This window comes from Oreochromis aureus, linkage group 18, assembly GCF_013358895.1.
Source record: "Oreochromis aureus strain Israel breed Guangdong linkage group 18, ZZ_aureus, whole genome shotgun sequence".
NCBI lineage: Eukaryota > Metazoa > Chordata > Actinopteri > Cichliformes > Cichlidae > Oreochromis > Oreochromis aureus.
Genome location: NC_052959.1, coordinates 9,141,894 through 9,158,964, shown reverse-complemented (window position 1 = coordinate 9,158,964; position 17,071 = coordinate 9,141,894). Strand labels below are relative to the sequence as shown.

Genomic DNA, 17,071 nt, shown 5'->3' with positions numbered 1-17,071 from the left:
GCTGGAGGCACGCGCTAAATCCTCTCGTGCTCGTCATCGAAAGACTACGTCACCAGCTAGGACTGTTTGGGTCAACGTTGGTGAATGGTGTGAGGTGAAACTTTTTGCCCGTCAAGATTACAATAAATCGGTAAAGAAGGTCAAGCCCAGCTAGCCGCAGAGCTACTGTAGCTTTAAGGAGGTCACCTGATGCAGAGAAAGGAAAACCCGACCGAGGAAGCAGGAAGTTCCTGTACGACGACATCGAGCCCGAGCACGTAAACACTGCACAAAGAGCAGAAATAAACACAAAGAGGGGGTTTCAGACGTTGACCGCAATGGCAGGCATTAAAGGTATTTTTTTATTAATTTTGGCTCTGCTGGGTCAACCGAAAGTTGAGTGTTAAAGTTTTTGAAGTTAAAAGTTTGTAAGCTGAGTTTTCCACACTGCTCAAAACGTTTGCTGTATCATCTCGAAACTCGCGTCTCTGTCGCAGATCATTAAGATCTGTTGCCAGATAAGTTATTAACCTGTTGATTTATGCATTAGAGTTGTTGCTATTATCCAGTGTATCCTAACTCTTAGTTTACCGACTGCTCTGCCACGAGTGCTCCACGCCTACCGTGTATTTGTTTTGTATTTTGGCCAAAAACAGCTCTGTGATTAATGTAGAGTTATTGGTGTCTCCTTTTAGCACTGGTTGGTTTGTCCTTTAGTGGTGCTATTGGACTGACATTTCTTCTGCTGGGCTGTGCATTAGAAACCTACGGGTAAGTTCTCCTTGTAAACGTATCAACAGCTATACGTGCTACTTTATGACACTGACTTACGTTATTACAGAAATAACTGAGTTTTGGTTGTAGTTTATCAAAGAGCTCTGAACAACATCATTCACTCTGCAGTTACATTGTGTGACTTTTGATTGGAGAGAAAAAAAAAGGGCTAGATCAATGCAGTCAAGGCCTGTATTTATAGCTCTTATAGTCTCTTGTTGGTCACACTCCAGGAATGCCAGTTTCTGTAATGCAGCTCATCGGTGCCTTTCATTAATAGCCTGCCGCCCTTACATGTCAACATCTCTCAAACCTCAGTTTCTAATGCAGCTTTTCTCTTTCATTAAGAAAAAAAAAAAAAATCAAGCCCATGTTGAGACAACTGATGTGACTGAAGTTACTACTTCAAAACTGGAAATCACCCTAAGAGCCCCAGAACATTTTTCTGTAACTGGTTTCACAGTTTTAGAACTCCTAATGACGAGTAAACTGAGCTTCAGGTGTGCTAAGATGTTTCATTCTTTTGAAGACGAGTGTTTCATGTCCTTTGTAAATATTTTTGACAATTTCATCTGTTTTTGCAGGGTCTACTGGCCGATGTTTGTCCTGATTTTCTACGTATTAAGTCCCATCCCGACCTTCATATCCAGACGCCTCAGTGACGACTCTGAATCCAGCAATGCCTGCAGAGAGCTGGCCTATTTCTTAACAACTGGCATTGTGGTCTCATCGTTTGGACTACCCATTGTTTTGGCCCGTACCAACACCGTGAGTTCTCTTTACTTATTTACTTTATTTGAATACACAGCAAAAAACCTTTCGGATCCTACTAAATGAGCGTAAATTCATCTGTGCGTACAAGTAGTGCATGTGCAGTGAAAACAAAATTACTGTGGAAATCTAATGGGCCATTTCTGTCATGCAGATCAAGTGGGGCGCCTGTGGATTGGTGATGACCGGAAATGCCGTCATCTTTCTCACCATCTTAGGCTTTTTTATCGTGTTTGGAGGCGGGGATGACTGGAGCTGGGAGCAGTGGTAAAGTGCCGTTGGAAAGTGGACAGACAGATGGGTGGGTGGGTGGGTAGGTGGATAGTTGAACGAACAGACTGCAGACTGAGAGGCACATGTGTCCTGCACTCAATGGGGGATGAAGCTCTAGTGTAGGCAGCAAAATGTCAAATGAAACCAGCGTGTTGTCATGCTGATTTTTATACTGGGGTGGGGATTAGGTTTGGAGATAACTGTGTGCCCTGTAATGTGCCTTACATCTGGGACCAGGGAGAAACGAATGTCTGTACCCCTCTTATGTGCCATCAATATCCACATTAATACATATATGATTTTTTTTTCGTCTTGCCTTTGTTTTAGTCGCTGAATCACCCTGCTCACTGCAGCTATTATGCCTCAGTTAATCAATATCCTAAAGGGATCCTAAAGAGTAACTATTGTAATGTATACTGCAAAGCTTGTACTGCATTTTCTGTCCTCAATGTTTAAGGGAGGAGTTATAGCTTGCTTATTATTATCAGCACTCTTTGCTAGTACAGAGCAAGTTATAGGACTCCTAATCAGGTGAAGATATATTTGTGTTAAGTATGTTGTTTTGCTTTTGTTTTTGTTTGTTTCATTTTTCCTCAAGCATTTTATTTTTTTTGTTCTGGTGCAATTGTTTACATTTTCACCAAAGATAGTTTCTAGACTGCAATTCTACTGGAGCATATTCACCACTAAACTATATTTTAAAAAAATAAATAAATGTCCGCTACACAGTAACACGATCCTCAAAAGCCACGCGAGGCATCTGAAAAAGAGCTCTTTGTACGATCAGTCCAGAAAAAGTAGCCATTAAACTTTATACTTCTGTACATTACAAAGCAATCCATAATCCTGACAAAATGTTATGGCATAATGAATTCAGTTTTTTTTTGTTTTTTTTACTTGTTGAATGGTAAATACTGTACATGTTTGCTATTTTTGTCCTAGTAGATGCCTTCTCTCGCATACTTCTTCACACACACCTGCCTTAGACAATGTACCTTTCAAAGGGTCTGGTTGTGATTTGTTTTTCACCATCAGGGCCCGGTGAAATCTTTAACTGTAATTTAACATTTGCATCCTTGCATGTATTGTTTCCATAGTCAGTCAAACTAATGATGAGCTTTGTTTGATCAGCATGTGTAACGAAAACTGTCACAGAAAGAAATGTTCTCAGAAAATTCCTGATTTTCTAAACATCTGCTACACAGTTGCTTTTCGGGGGGAAATGTTGTATTGTTTGTATGTAACTGACATGTTCAAGTCCATCAACAGGAAGAAAGTGTACGTTCTCTGTTGTGACTGCTATATTCACACTTTAAAGACACTAAGGAGTGCCTAAGAGTTCTGTAAGTTTTTTTATAAGCTCCTGATTGCACTTTTCTAACACTGATTAAAACTCTCTGTGTAGTGAAGCAAATGCACGGGCTCTGTCTTTCTGTTCACTGATCATGATTTGATGAGAACTTGATTTGACTTCTGCACATCTCACCTCTTTGTCGCTCCTGATGGCTGATGCATCCAATCAGACACCTGTGCGCTGTTTATACAGCAGAGCAGCAGTAGCGGTTGTAGCAAACCCCAGAAAGGGCCTCTCATGAGACAAAAAGTGGAAAAGAAGCTGTGTGGGTGAGTGTTTTGGAATTATTTCCTTCTGGTTGGATTTTGACAGAAACACAGGTGTGAACAGCTGCTAAATTTTTAATTATCTGTTTATTTTTTTTATGTTTGTTACTTCATATTTTGTGTACAAGCTTATAATCCTCACTGAAAAACCTATTTCTGCTTTCCCTTTCCGCCATTTCCAAACACACGCATTAGTAATGAATGCAGACTGGCAACAATGCCAGTTGTGAACAAACCGCATAACAAAGGAGTGATAAAACCCAACATTACCTATTCAGGGTTAAATTGCATGTGACAGAAATCCACCACGCAGCTGCACACCACCTGAGTGGTTTAATTTCATTCTCTGTTCATGTGTGTCAGGATGCGCCGAAGCCGCCTCACCACTCTGAAATGAGTGCATTTCCTCCACAAAACAAAAGAACCCGCACTCTGCATATGAATTATTATTATTTATATGTAAAACATGCTGCCTGCCTCCACTAATTGCCTTTTATATGAGAGTGGGCACAACATGTATAGTTTATGGTCTAACATCTCTACAAACAGGTTTAGCAGCTGTATCATTGCTGCTGCGTAAAAGTCTCTTCTGAAACGCAATAGCAAAGTTGTGTATGTGCAATGTATAATGTCTTCACTGCATGTTTATGCAAACTTTAAGAACTTGAACACTAGATACTGATTATAGTAAATGTAAACCCGGTTTTGGAAGGCATTAAAATGATGAATTCAGCCACCTGTGTGAAACAATGCCAGCAAGTTGCACTACTGATGCACCCTGCAAAGAATTTTTAGAGCCAATTTACGCTAGTGGACTAGTCTCAGGAATGAAGCAGAGGCCTTAACATGGCTGTAGATCAAAAAAATCCTTTTGTTAATGCAATATTTTATGAAGAAAAGTTGGGGATTGATTGGAGAGAACTAACTGTTACATTTTGATACAATTTGTTAGAAAAAAGAGCCAAATGCTCCTTCGATTACATCAGTGGGATTAATACCATGTGAATCGTGTCTTCCGACTAAAAAGCTGGCACCTTAATGTGATGCAAGTGTCTGCCGAGGGAGAGAGAGTAAGTGCTGAAGTCAGACTACATCTATAATCTCTCTGAAAGTGAGGCATTGAGAAGAAAAGAAAGATGAAAGGAAAGCTGAAGATGAAAAAGATGCCCAGGGACACCCATTCATTTCTCTTTCAGGACAGCTGTTGCCTGGCAACAACCAAGGCATCACAATCATTCTAAAACACTCCCGAGAATGCCCTTGAACACAACACAATGCAACAGAGTTTTGAGCAATGTAACAGCGCAACACACTGTGCAACACGCATACAGTGTTTGTTAATGTGTGATGCTGCAATAAACACTACATGACACTGCCGCTGTGGTGGGTGGCAGTGTCAAAGGCAACACACTGTACAGCTCAGTGCAGATACACAGCTCAACAGAACCCAGTTAAACGATGCAAGACCAAAAAGAAATGAGTAAAGCATAATGCACTGCAGCAAGAGGTAACACAATGCTAATAACAGTGCAGTAACACTACTGAAGGTAATTCTAACTAGAACAGGCAGATATATATTTAAATACCTACTTTTTCCTGTAGAATAGTGGTTGCCAAAATAAAGAAAAGATTCCCACAAAACAGGGATATTTTTTTCATTACCGTCCTCCATATGGTCTATGGGCCAATGAAACTGATGAGACTGTATTTATATAATAGTTTTAGGATAAGAATTGCCCCAAATGGCACCCAATACTGGAATTGTTGGTAAGATCTTAATCAGTTTACAATTATGAGGTTGCCCTTGGAAACCTTTGTTCCTTTTCACAGGTCTGTAACCCATCTGTAGGCTGAATATAAAAGATGCACATTAGCATTAGCATGTTATTTAGTTAGCATTTTGGCCACCTCCGTATTTATTTTATGTTGTTTATTTTATGTTGTCACGAGAAATGTAGTGCTAAATGATCAGCTATCTAGCAGTCTTGGTTAGCATTCATAAACTGTATGAGATTTTCATTCACAAAAAACTGGAGCACAAACAGATGAATCCACTGAAAATGCTTTAAATGTGAGCAACAGCACAAACACAGTGAAGAGATCTAGCTCAGTGACTCAAAATAGCAAAGCGAGGTCTAGCAGACAGTTGCTGGCTAGCACGGTCTGTGTGAACACAGTCAAAATGTTCACACCCTTAACTTTAAGCCAACCTCCAAACAAATGAGTTGTAAAAAACCCCCAAAACTGTCTCCCTCCCTTTCACCCCAAACCAGTCCCAGCCAGTGTTGCCAACTTAGCGACTTTGTCGCTATATTTAGCGAGTTTTCAGACCCCCTAGCGACTTTTTTTCTATAAAAAGTCGCTAAAAAAAGACGTGAAAGCGCGTATCGCTTTTACTCTCAACAAGCAGCGGGTGCTGTAACGCAGTCAGTTCTTCTTTTAATCTTTTACTCTTATGCTGTTTTGTGGATCACAAGGTTTAAAACTACTTATAAACACACAAACACAAAGTAACTCCACCAGAGTGCCTATTTCGGGTCACTTTTGCCGGTCCAAGCCCGGGTAAAGGAGCAGGGTTGGAATTGTGACATTAAAAAAACAATAATTGCTAAAAGAAATTTAATTTGTAGTTCTAAATAAACTCTAAATGCATTTAGGACGTTTTTTACTCACTTTATGTCTCTTCCACGATGTTATTTCTCTCTCCAACAACATAGGTTATAATTATATTAGCGTGACCAATTATGCAAATTAGGTGATGACGTCATTTAGCGACTTCTAGCGACTTTTAGGACAGCCAATAGCGATTTTCCTTACTGAGGAGTTGGCAACACTGGTCCCAGCAGATAGCTGTCCCTCTCTTAGCCTGGTTTCTTCCTGCTAAAAGGGAGTTTTTCCTTTCCATTGTCCCAAGTGCTTGCTCATAGTCTGATTGTTAGCGCCTTGAGGCCATTGTTGTTGTGATTTGGTGCTATAAAAATAAAATTAGAATGGAAACTTCCATCATTTCTGATGCTGAAGTTGGGCATTTTAACCTCGGAATCTACGAGGACTGATTCACTTTCAGAGCAAGTCTCAAGAGTGAATTGGTGAACTTTCAGTTCTTTGCTCTTCTGCACTGGCTTCGTTTTATCTGTTATCTGGGTAGGTTGCAGCTTTGCAACTTGAGTCAGTTCCAGCTGGCATGGGTAAAAGTAATACATCATAGACAGGTCCATCACATCACTGCATGTAGATAATTATTTTGTATGTGAAACATAGAAATAACATCTTTGATTAAAATAAAATAAATAAAAATAGTGTGGATAACTTTCAGTTTAGCTCAGTATCCCTGACTGCTATTTAACAGAAACGATCCGCATATGAGGAAGTTAATGAAAGCCAGAGGGCCAGGGGGACTTGTAGAGCCATTAAACAGTAATCCATATCTTGCGCTGGCAGGAAATCAAATGGATGATGCCGAACAGGCAACAGTAGTGAGGAGGCACAGAGGGCGTGACCGTTGTAAAGCCATTGGTAAGGGGAAGGATTTGCGTCGTGGATGTTAAAGCCAATCGATGCGCTCGCGAGGTCGTGAAAGGGATCGAGCGCGAATGGCACAAATGGAACCTAATAAAAGGGGGCGCGTGCTCGGAGCGCAGCACAGGAACAGTGCGTACAGTTTGTTGCAGTAGACACGAGCGTGTCGGAAAACGGATAAAGCCTATCACTGGTAAGAGACCACGTTTAACCGTTTTCTTATAGACAAACTGTCGTTTTCTTTAGCTTCCAGGAAAATAAATAAAGAAAAAAACTTACCGAGCTTATCATTTGTACACTCAGAGCTTTATGTTGTTTTTCCTCTCTAGCACACAACAATAGCCCACGCGACATTTTTGAAGTTTTGATAAATGTGTGCAGCATCCCTTTAAAATATGTACAGGAAAAGATAATGGAATAAATTATTTCAGATATTTGCGAAAAATTGTGTTTTAGGACGTTCAGGTGACAGGTTTCCGTAATTTGAGCTGTACCGTGGCTATTCTGGGTGGAACACGATCGGCACTCGGATGTCTTGAGTTGCACTGAAAGGTCTTTTGATTTAGTCATATCACGCAGTTTTCGTGTCTCTGTGCAGGCTGTGGTCCTTATCTCTCTGGTGACTTTTCTTTGTGGGCATCTCCCTTCCTGTTGACAGTCGACTTGTTCAATTTTTTTAGTGTGTGTTACACTAAAAACATTCTTAGATTCTCAGGTTAGACGCACTTTACTGAGTCTAACCTAAGAATCTGCACAGATGTTTCTCTTGGAGTGTGACGATGAGGTTAAACAAGGCAAACGCAATCAAAGTTAGTGATTTCTCTCCTACACAAGCGAGTTTGATTTATGTCTGAGTTTGGGACAATTGTGTGGGTGGCGAGAAAGGGAGTATTTGTGTACTGTAGATGATGTGATGGAAAGCTTGGATAGACCCACATTAACACAACCTGTCAACCCATTTAGCAGTGAAGTCAGGGTAGGATGAGGTCAGTCAAAGATGGATAGCACTAGTTAGGCTCATTATTTTAACTTGCTCGAAAAATCATGATAATATTCTAGTAGATTGATGTGTCTAGCTTTAATGAATATAGGTACACAGTAGTGACATATTTACTGGGAATGGCTCCAACACTTTCAAGTTCATTATCTCCCTTTGAGTTTTTGTTGGTGCTGAACTTTGTGAACTTTAATTAATAAAGCCATCACTTTTTGTCATCTTATAAAAGGTCTTTTACCATCTTTCACAGCACTAAGTGGGGCACAACAGTAGCCATTGATTGGTACATGAATATCCACCCGTAAAACTAAAGCGCAACACATAGATACTAAAATGTCAGCAGACTGGTGATGTCATCAGTTCTTTCCAAATGCACTGTTTGCTGTGAATGCTACTGTTAGTAGCGTGGAGAATATAAGTCATTTGCACCATTTTATTAATTTCACAATTGTTAACATTGAGACCGACTTTTGAGAGTTTCTGTTTCTTTTTTGTGGGAGCCTTTTGTTTTGTGCAGGAGTGAGTCTAGATACTTGGCTTTGTGGATTTGTAACAGCATATTTTTGAATGTATGCCTTTTTTTATTCCAAAGTTTGAACATTAAAAAACACCATAGGTTTCATTTTTTCCTCTTCTTAATAATCACTTTTCTGAGCTTTGCGTTGGTTCTGCATCCGACACGAGCTCCCACCCCACACCCTATAGTTGTGACATTTTGCTGGAATGTCACATATTGACGCATGTTACATTTCTGAAATTTAGCTGCATTTCCCTTTAAGCCCAGCTCAAAGCATTTATGATGTCCGTTGGGTTGTGGGGTATGAATTCAGCTGGCCTCTTTGTGATTTTATTCTCAGACAGGGCTGACAAAGAGGGCACATACATACAGCTTTTTGTTGGGCGGGCTGTCAGACAGATGACTCACTTAGTGGTTGCTCGGTTGGTGGTACTAATGATGATGTTGTTACTGTCCTGCCTTTCTTGTCACTGAACTGTGATGTTTGGCTTCCAGCCGGTTTTTGTCATGTTTGGGTGGAAACTCCAGCTGACTGGAAATATAGAAATCACTACATGTATGATTGAATGCACAAGCACAGAATATGGTATATAGTTCCCCTAAGAGATATATCATGGACCATTGGTGCTGGTCTACAATCAATCGTGTAGTTTCAACTGACCAAAATACTGTGATCAGTCAGCATTTTTTCCTTCTCAAAGATTTCACTGTGAAATGTGATCAGTCCAGATATAATCCATACATTGTTTCTCCTTCAGGTCGAAAATTTGCTGATGTGAATTCCTGCTCGCCCGTTCACCACTGTCTCAAGGAGAACAGCTCCTTCTGTAAGTACACCTTTTCAGTCACTCAAAGGAAATATTGTGGCCAGAATCCACTTTATAGGTATTATAGAGTATTATATATTTTTCTATTAGTTTCCATGCAGAGGAATTCTGCTTGCAGTATATTGCAGAGCTGCTTGTTGAAATTGCTCGGTACAATTTTATATCAAGTTCATAATTCAGTGCACTGGGATTATGGGCATTTGTACTACGTGACATTTTCAGAATGCATATGCGGTAGGTATTAATATGATATGTGAAATTGTTTTTCAAGAAAAAATACATAACTAATCCTCCCCTCAGATTTCCCACTTTCCTTAAATGATTTCTTAAAGTGCCTTAAATTGTGGTTTTAAAATGTTGGCCAGACAAATTGAGCAATTTGAAGGCATCTGCTTATCAGCATAAGGTTTTAAAATCAATATTTTCAATTATTTTTTAATCAATTTTGTTTTTGTTTACTCAAATAACATATATATATTTTGTTTATGAAATTGTCCAAAATATATAAAAGAAAAATTAGACATCTGTCACGTAAGGTAACACAGGCTCAGTGAATTTAAAGTACATGGACATAGTTGTGTATAGATTCCTGTTAAAGGCCAGATCTGAAGCAAGAAACCTGAATATACTAACAGCAACAAATGAAGGAAATATTGGCTAGTTCTTATTCAGTTAGTTCTTGTTGCAGAACAGACATTGGTATAGGTGGTGGTGGGAAAGAGAAAATGGTTCCCCAAGATAGCGTTGCGAAACTTTGTGTAAAGAATTTGTTCACTTCAACTCAAGGAGTATGTCCCAATAGGACAGATCAAAGCTTCACAATGATTCATTTCTGGATTTGCGGTTATGTTTACATGGATGTTGCCAGTGATGATGCTCACCAAAGGCCCTATCAGTGAACCATCCCCACCCCCACCTCCGAATCCTGCACACCATGCCAAGCCTTCTGTTACCGCCTTACTCCCCAAGTCAGCTGTTATTTTTCACTCTAAAAGCTTTAGCCTGTGTAGTTGGTACACCAAGTTTCCTCTTGTAAATGGATACTTGACGAAGAGCTGACACCGACAGTACTTCAATCACAATACCTGAGTGCATGTTATTAAAGCGACTTGAGTATGATGGGGTAATCAGCGTGTGAGTGTTTTTTCAAAGCTGGCACTCTCTCGTAATTATTGCTGGTTTTGTCAGAAACTCTTAGCAGTGACTCATCCAGAGTCACTGCTGCCATGTGTCCAGTGTCCAATCCCCATCAATTATGTGTAATTTTGTTCTTTTTGTCTGAATCCACAACATCTAAGGCTCATGATGAACTAAACATTTTTTGTCATTTCTTTCATCCAAATATTAAAAAAAGTATTTTTAATGAATGCTGAATATGAATAAATGAGTCATTTGTGCTAGTCTGCTAGTTACACATGATAAGTACACGAGGGTGATTGTAGGTATCTTCTTTAAGGTAGGTATTTTTGCATGAAATATTTATTTATTTGTATTTGTGTTTTTAAACCAATCAAGTCAGTCTGTAAGACAACAAAGCTGGAAATCGGTCTGCCTCCCCCATTACTGTTATTCACAGTGCCAATATAACAAGCACATGCCGTGAGAGAAGAACAATCTACAAGTACCAACAGGCTCAGAGAGTCTGGCCTACCCATTCTCTCTCTCTCTCTCTCTGTGTGTCTCTGGCTTTCTGTGTCTGTACAGTAGGGCAGTGGGTTCCCTGTGGCCTCCACAGTGACGTCATATTTCAGCTGCCACAAATTGGTGTGTTGTTTCTCTCCCTCCTCAACAAACTCCTCTCAGTCTTCGCTCGTCTGAAAAGCTCATTTCTGCTTGAATCTGCTTTTGCGCTGAATGCAAATGTGACTTAGTTTAGAGCTCTCAACTGCAAGCAGTCTAAAATGAGAAATGCTCATTAACATTAGGAAATTCAGTTGTTGATTGAAGCTTAAAAACAGTGTAAAACTATTAATTAATCTTTGAAAGGTTTCTTCCTTCATAACGTATTTGATAAATATTTATAACACTTGTAGTTGTGTTCATTCAGTTGTGTTTCATTCTTAATCAATTGTTTATTGAAGGCACACCAAAACAGATTTCAAATTTTATTATGCTGTTGCCAAATATAGGTTAGTTGAAAAATACAGCAAAAAAGAAAGAGAAAAGAGTGTTATGCCTAGTTAATTTTCTGCTTTTAATGTTAAGTTGCCATTGAAAATAGGAGCATATGAAAACCAAATAAGATTTTGAAATCTATAATAATCTGTTTTAAGCAGGAATAGATAATGAGTTAATGTTTCAACTCATTGTAGGATGTCTTCCTCTCTCTTGTGCTCACATTTATTAGAATTATGAACAACATAAGACTGTCTTGCCAGGGGGGGCCACTGGGAGAGCCAGCAAATTTTGGGGGGCTGGGCAGTGCCCCCCTTAGCCCCTCCTTGGTGGCACCCCTGGTAGAGACAAGCAGCATTTTGCTTGAAAGCTTGCTTAAAAACTGAATTATATAAATAGTACTGTAGTTACAGATAATAGTTACAGATTACTTTCAGCTAATCAGTTCCTTGGACTAAACATTTTAAGCCTGTGTAGAAAATTGCCTCTGACATATTTTTGATCTGTAACAATGTATCTTTCTATGAAATGATTATTCATATTTGTGGATATAATTATTTCAGTGTGCTATAACTATGTAAATACAAGTACACCTGCATGAAGTGCAACAACTGCTTTGTGTGTAGAACAAGCCTACACACACAGTGTGGGACGGATGGATAAAAATAGAACAATAAGACTGCCTAAAACTTGCTGCAACCGTCTAACAAGTATTTTTCGTGACATGCAGTTCTTAACCTTGTACATTCAAAGGAAATTAACAGATCAACTCTGTGCTGAAGGAGCCTGGCAAATATTGATTGGTATCATATTCAGCGCTGTAGGAATTACATTAATATGGATCTTTCTAAAATGGTGCCTGGAGTGCTTTTGTGAAAGCAGAAGTTCTTCAATCATATATAACATTCTGTGATTGTCTGTTTAATGAAGCCAGGAAGCCTATAAATAGTGTCTATACATTTACTCCAGTTGGCAAGTAGATATTCCAGAAGTTCTGCAAAAAAAGCAAGTACTTGTCACTAGCTTAGATAGTTTTCATTGAAATTCCATTTGTAATGCATACGTGTCTCTCCTCTTGGGAACACGTCTAACTTTGACTTGTCATTTTTCTCAAGCTGTTACATCTACAAAACAGCTTTTTTAGCATTATGCACCACAAATTGTACTATTTTTCAGGCTTGTGCAAATATAAGTAAGTAAGTAAGTAACCTTAAAACTGTGCAAATTAAAGAAATGACTCTGGAGATATTGTCCTCCAGGAGGCCTGATTATTTATTTTTCTTGTCGTCTGTTTGCTCATTGAAGGTTGTAAATAGTGATTGTCATAAACCTACAGCTACATGTCTGCCAGATTAGACTCGACAGATAAAGTGTGCAAATGTTTTTGAAATGCAGTGTGCGATCATTGAGCTGTTTCATTTGAATCACCCTACAATAACATATCGATGTCTTTCGGCTTAAATGAAACTGCGGGTGGCTCTGACTTAGTCTTCATTTGGATGAGTTTCAGTTCCCTTTTTTGCATATTTAGCCTATGATTTGAAATGTCAGGAGGAAAAAAACATTATGTCTTTGTTATCTTTCTGAGGCAGTAAAACAAGACCACTCAACCTCTTGCATTTGGTCATATAGATGAGATACAATCTGTGAACAGCCTGCATGTTTAAATTGCTGTTCTGTAGGACTGAATAAAGTGCATTCAGTGGGATTTAGATGGAATAAACGTGGGTGGGCATAATAGTCAAATGGAACCTAATGTCGACAGCTGTCTTGTCCTGTGACCAGTGCTAGCTTCTCCATTTAGCATTCACACATTGAATATTCAAAACTTAAACAAAGATTAATTCAACACAGAATAGTTCAACGCCAGGTCAATGAAGTCAGTTTGCCAAATAAATACATGTCATATAAGCAAATCTCTGGGTGTTAGTAAATGATAAATGTAAAGTTATTCCTTCAGAGTTGTGCCACACAGATGGCTTCAAAAGCCCGCCTTGTTGGACTTCAGAGTAACTGAATTATTATTATTATTATTAACACAGTTCCACGCATGATTTCTTTACCCCTCTTTGTTTTACCACCACAAAAGGTACCTTTGTGTGGGTGACCAGCTGTTTTCAATTAATGACTCACCCTTCACAGCTCTCCATTGTTCATGGGTGCTGTGTGACATAGATTAACTCGTCAGATGGCTGAATTTTGTCACTTCTCGTTTTCGGCCATGCAGACCTCTGATTGCAGACGCTAGTTTTTGTTAGCATTGTGAACTTCCCATTTACTGTGCATGCTCTTACAGCATTAAGGCATTTCCCTGCTTCCCCAATTCAATGCTTTTGTTTTATTTGATGTTCACATTTATGGACTGTGACAGGAAACCATAGAACCGATGGAAACCCCACGCAAAATATAGTATCACTAACTACAATTTTAATAATCTAATTCGTGCAGTTTATCATGTATCTCAAAATCATGTATCATCACACCTTGTAGGGATTGTAAATTATGTTTTGTAGGCAGTGTACTGTTATGCTGTCTTACACATATCTTGATTTGCCCCCCAATAGAGTTTATCTGATTAGGAAAATTTACACTTATAGTGTACTTTAAAGCTTTTTAGCTTTGTGTTGTGCAGTGACTGATTACTGTAAAGCCAAGGCTGTCCATGACCCTCACATTGCTCTCGAGTTGTAGATTAAGCAAAGATGCTTTGTTATTTTTTCCCCTTAATGCAATGATAATATCCATATAGCACATTTTTATAAGATTTGGGGAAACCTGCAGTCAGCTGAGACTGAAGAAGTCACTTGGATGAGTGACGAAACGTTTCTCCCACAAAACGCTACATCCAGATGAACAGATTCAACTTTTGGAGATTTACTTTCCTGGATGATTGAGAATGCATCAAGACATATAGCACAATGCTCTCTGATGTGCTCTTCAAATCCATGCCAAATTCTTACAATCACCATCTTGAGTGCTGCCTCATGACCATGCATTCTGGTACCCGCTTCACATCAACAATCAATTATTTGTAGAGGCAGAGACCAACCCCTGGGGGTGATCTTTCGCTGAGGCTGTGAGAATGGGAGGTCAGTGGAAGCTTTTTTTTCTCTCTCTAGTAAGTCGAGGCTGTGTAATCTAGTGTCTTAAGTCCACTGATGTTTTGATTGAGAGTTATTTCATGCTCAAATGCTCAAGCCTCAAAGGGCTTTCCCTTCCTTAGATGCATTGAGAGAGCCCTGAAATTTTTATTAAGACGAATGGCATGTAGCAAGACTTTAAAGTAAGATTATGACAAACATTTTTTTTAACACTAGTACATCTATATAATGGCTCCTTGTTGACAGTGAGCCTCAGTTGTCAATCTACTGATCTCCTTAAAATATTGTCTGAAATATAATGAACTAAAACGGAAACTAAACCAAACTTTGACAAAACACCATAATAGAAAGCAAATTATAACTTTGCTGTTTTACCTCAGTAAAAGTTGGAACAGTTGGAAATGCCACAGCTTTCAAATTGTAGCCTCAGAGGCATAGAAACAAATAATTAAACAGTGTATGCTACCTAAATTCACAATAAGTGGTCTCATAGAGACTGCCAACTCCCATAACTCCTTGTTTAAAAAATGTATTACATCTATACACTTACACTAAATTGGGACTTTTGGCCATGTTGTACACTGAGCACATGCTTCTCAGCATCTCTGATGAAGCAAGGACACAGTCATCTTTTCCTTTGATTAATTTTCCCAATAGTGTTAAAGCTTTAAAACTATTTTAGGATAACGTCTATCATTGCTGGGCTTATATGGCATGATTCTGCATAACCTTTCACCATCTGCAGTCCTTTTTCACTACAATAGTCCTTGGCTTTCAGGTCAGGTCAGGCTGATAATCTGTAACAACATGACCTTTATGTCAGGGCATGGGAATATATACCTTTAAGGATACTCTTACAGTGTTTTCTTCCTGGCGTAGGTGTCGCTTTTGAAGTAAATAATTGGCAAAAATGTAGCTTGTTGTTAATGATACGTTTATTAATAATAAAGAAAGAACATTCCAAACACATAACTTATGTGAAATTTTGGAAATTTTAATAATTGGGGCAATTATAGGTTAGCACTTTAAAAAAAAACCCAGCAACTTTGCCTTTGATAATGGTTTTTCCATTAAACATTATAAGTGCTAGTGAAGTCTCAGCCTTAGTCATGTTGAAAAATATTTTATTGGGTAGTTGTTAGAAAATAGTTCAGCGAAATTTATCACACATCCCAAAATTGTGACACAAAGCCAATAACACTAAGAACTCCTTAGACTAATATTATTGCTTTTCCTTGCATTAATACTACAGATTAAGATTTTTTATAATTAAATGGGCTGAAAAATGTTCAAATATGTTTTAAATTTGTGGAAATTATTCTGTTATTTTAAACTATATAAAAATGACTGACTCTTAGAGTCTTAAAAAGAAATGTCACAGTGCCAGCTGCACTAGTTGTGTTTCCAGTGTGTTGTTTTTCCCATGATTGTGGGCATTTCTTTCCCCACACAAGGATAGATCAGCATGTTGCTCCTGTCAGAAGAATTGCAGCTGCATACATCACCTAAAGCAAGTACTGTAGTGTTTTCAGGATTTCTGTATCAAAGGTTATCATAAACATATCAGTTTGGTGGCTGGTTTATTTTACATTCATCTTTGTACTTTTCCATTTCTGTTATTATTTTTAGTGTAATTGTTTACAGTTGCGAAAAAAAATAATCATATGAAACTTTTACAACATATTTGCACACTGTTTGAACCAGTGCCACGGTTAAAATTAATTTTTTATAAGTCAATGCTATAGTTAAAATAAATTAAAGAAATATCTAAAGAAAAGAACACTTCAGAAGAAAAGGTTGTGGATACCCAAGGTGTCTTGCTGAGGATTTAAAAAGCTCTCAAAATTATTTGAATTAATCGTTCCACTTTTCAGAAAATGATCTACAAGTGGCGTAGTTTTTAAACAACTATCAGTTTGTAGTAAAAAAGCAGAGCGCTTTATATGGAACAGTCACTTTTTGGGAGGGCAGTTTGAAGTCACTTTCACACCACACATACACTAGGTGATTGTTTTGAACATCTATTAGCAAGGTTAAACTGTTTGTGGTTTGGAAATTTTCTTTTCATGCCATTTAACTTGGCAGCAGCTGGAGAGCACCGACGGCAGTCTCCCAGCAGTCCTACACAGACATTAACACAAGGACACAGTGCCAGCCAAATTCAGGTTAATGTGGGTGCCACACTGTGGGGATCAATCATGACATGGAAAACATTGATTTATGTCTGTCACATTGATTAGTCAGTCATTCCTGCCTTGCGGTGATTTTCCACCAGCTGCGGTCATTCTATAATTGATGAGTGTGCAGTCACTACATTCAGAGAAGCTGGCAGAAACTGGAACTGGGTTAAAAGCAAGCAGTCAAAGTGATACTTACTACAAAGCCAAATGAGTGGAGCTTGACCTAGGCCAGCTCTCTAGACCAAGTCGGGTGCCACTCATTTGCTAACAGCAATGCATGTCCTTTATGAGACAGCTAGGGACTTTAACCTAATGGGCATAAAAGTGTATATTGTTCGTTGTTGAGGAGAATGTTAGGACCTCCATAGATGCTGGCATACGATCACACCATCACCATG

The 17,071-nt window shown here is 38.7% G+C and overlaps 2 protein-coding genes across 5 annotated transcripts in view; both read left to right on the top strand.

Annotated features, from left to right (window-relative positions):
- The first annotated feature begins 85 nt into the window (after nt 1-85).
- Nucleotides 86-3,211, top strand: LOC116331993 (leptin receptor gene-related protein). Its single transcript, XM_031754832.2, has 4 exons — nt 86-333; nt 675-750; nt 1,338-1,521; nt 1,679-3,211. Exons 1-4 carry the CDS (start codon nt 318-320, stop codon nt 1,793-1,795), a joined length of 393 nt encoding a protein of 130 aa, XP_031610692.1. The 5' UTR covers nt 86-317; the 3' UTR covers nt 1,796-3,211.
- A 3,764-nt stretch (nt 3,212-6,975) lies between these two features.
- LOC116332018 (cAMP-specific 3',5'-cyclic phosphodiesterase 4B-like) overlaps nt 6,976-17,071 on the top strand; it is a 46,238-nt gene continuing 36,142 nt past the window's right edge. For 2 of the 4 annotated variants that reach the window (XM_031754859.2, XM_039602512.1), the window contains exons 1-2: nt 6,976-7,129; nt 9,209-9,277. The gene's annotated coding sequence lies outside the window, so the exon portion shown is untranslated. The remainder of the gene's footprint in view (nt 7,130-9,208; nt 9,278-17,071) is intronic. The other 2 variants (XM_031754860.2, XM_039602513.1) reach the window with 1 other exon arrangement.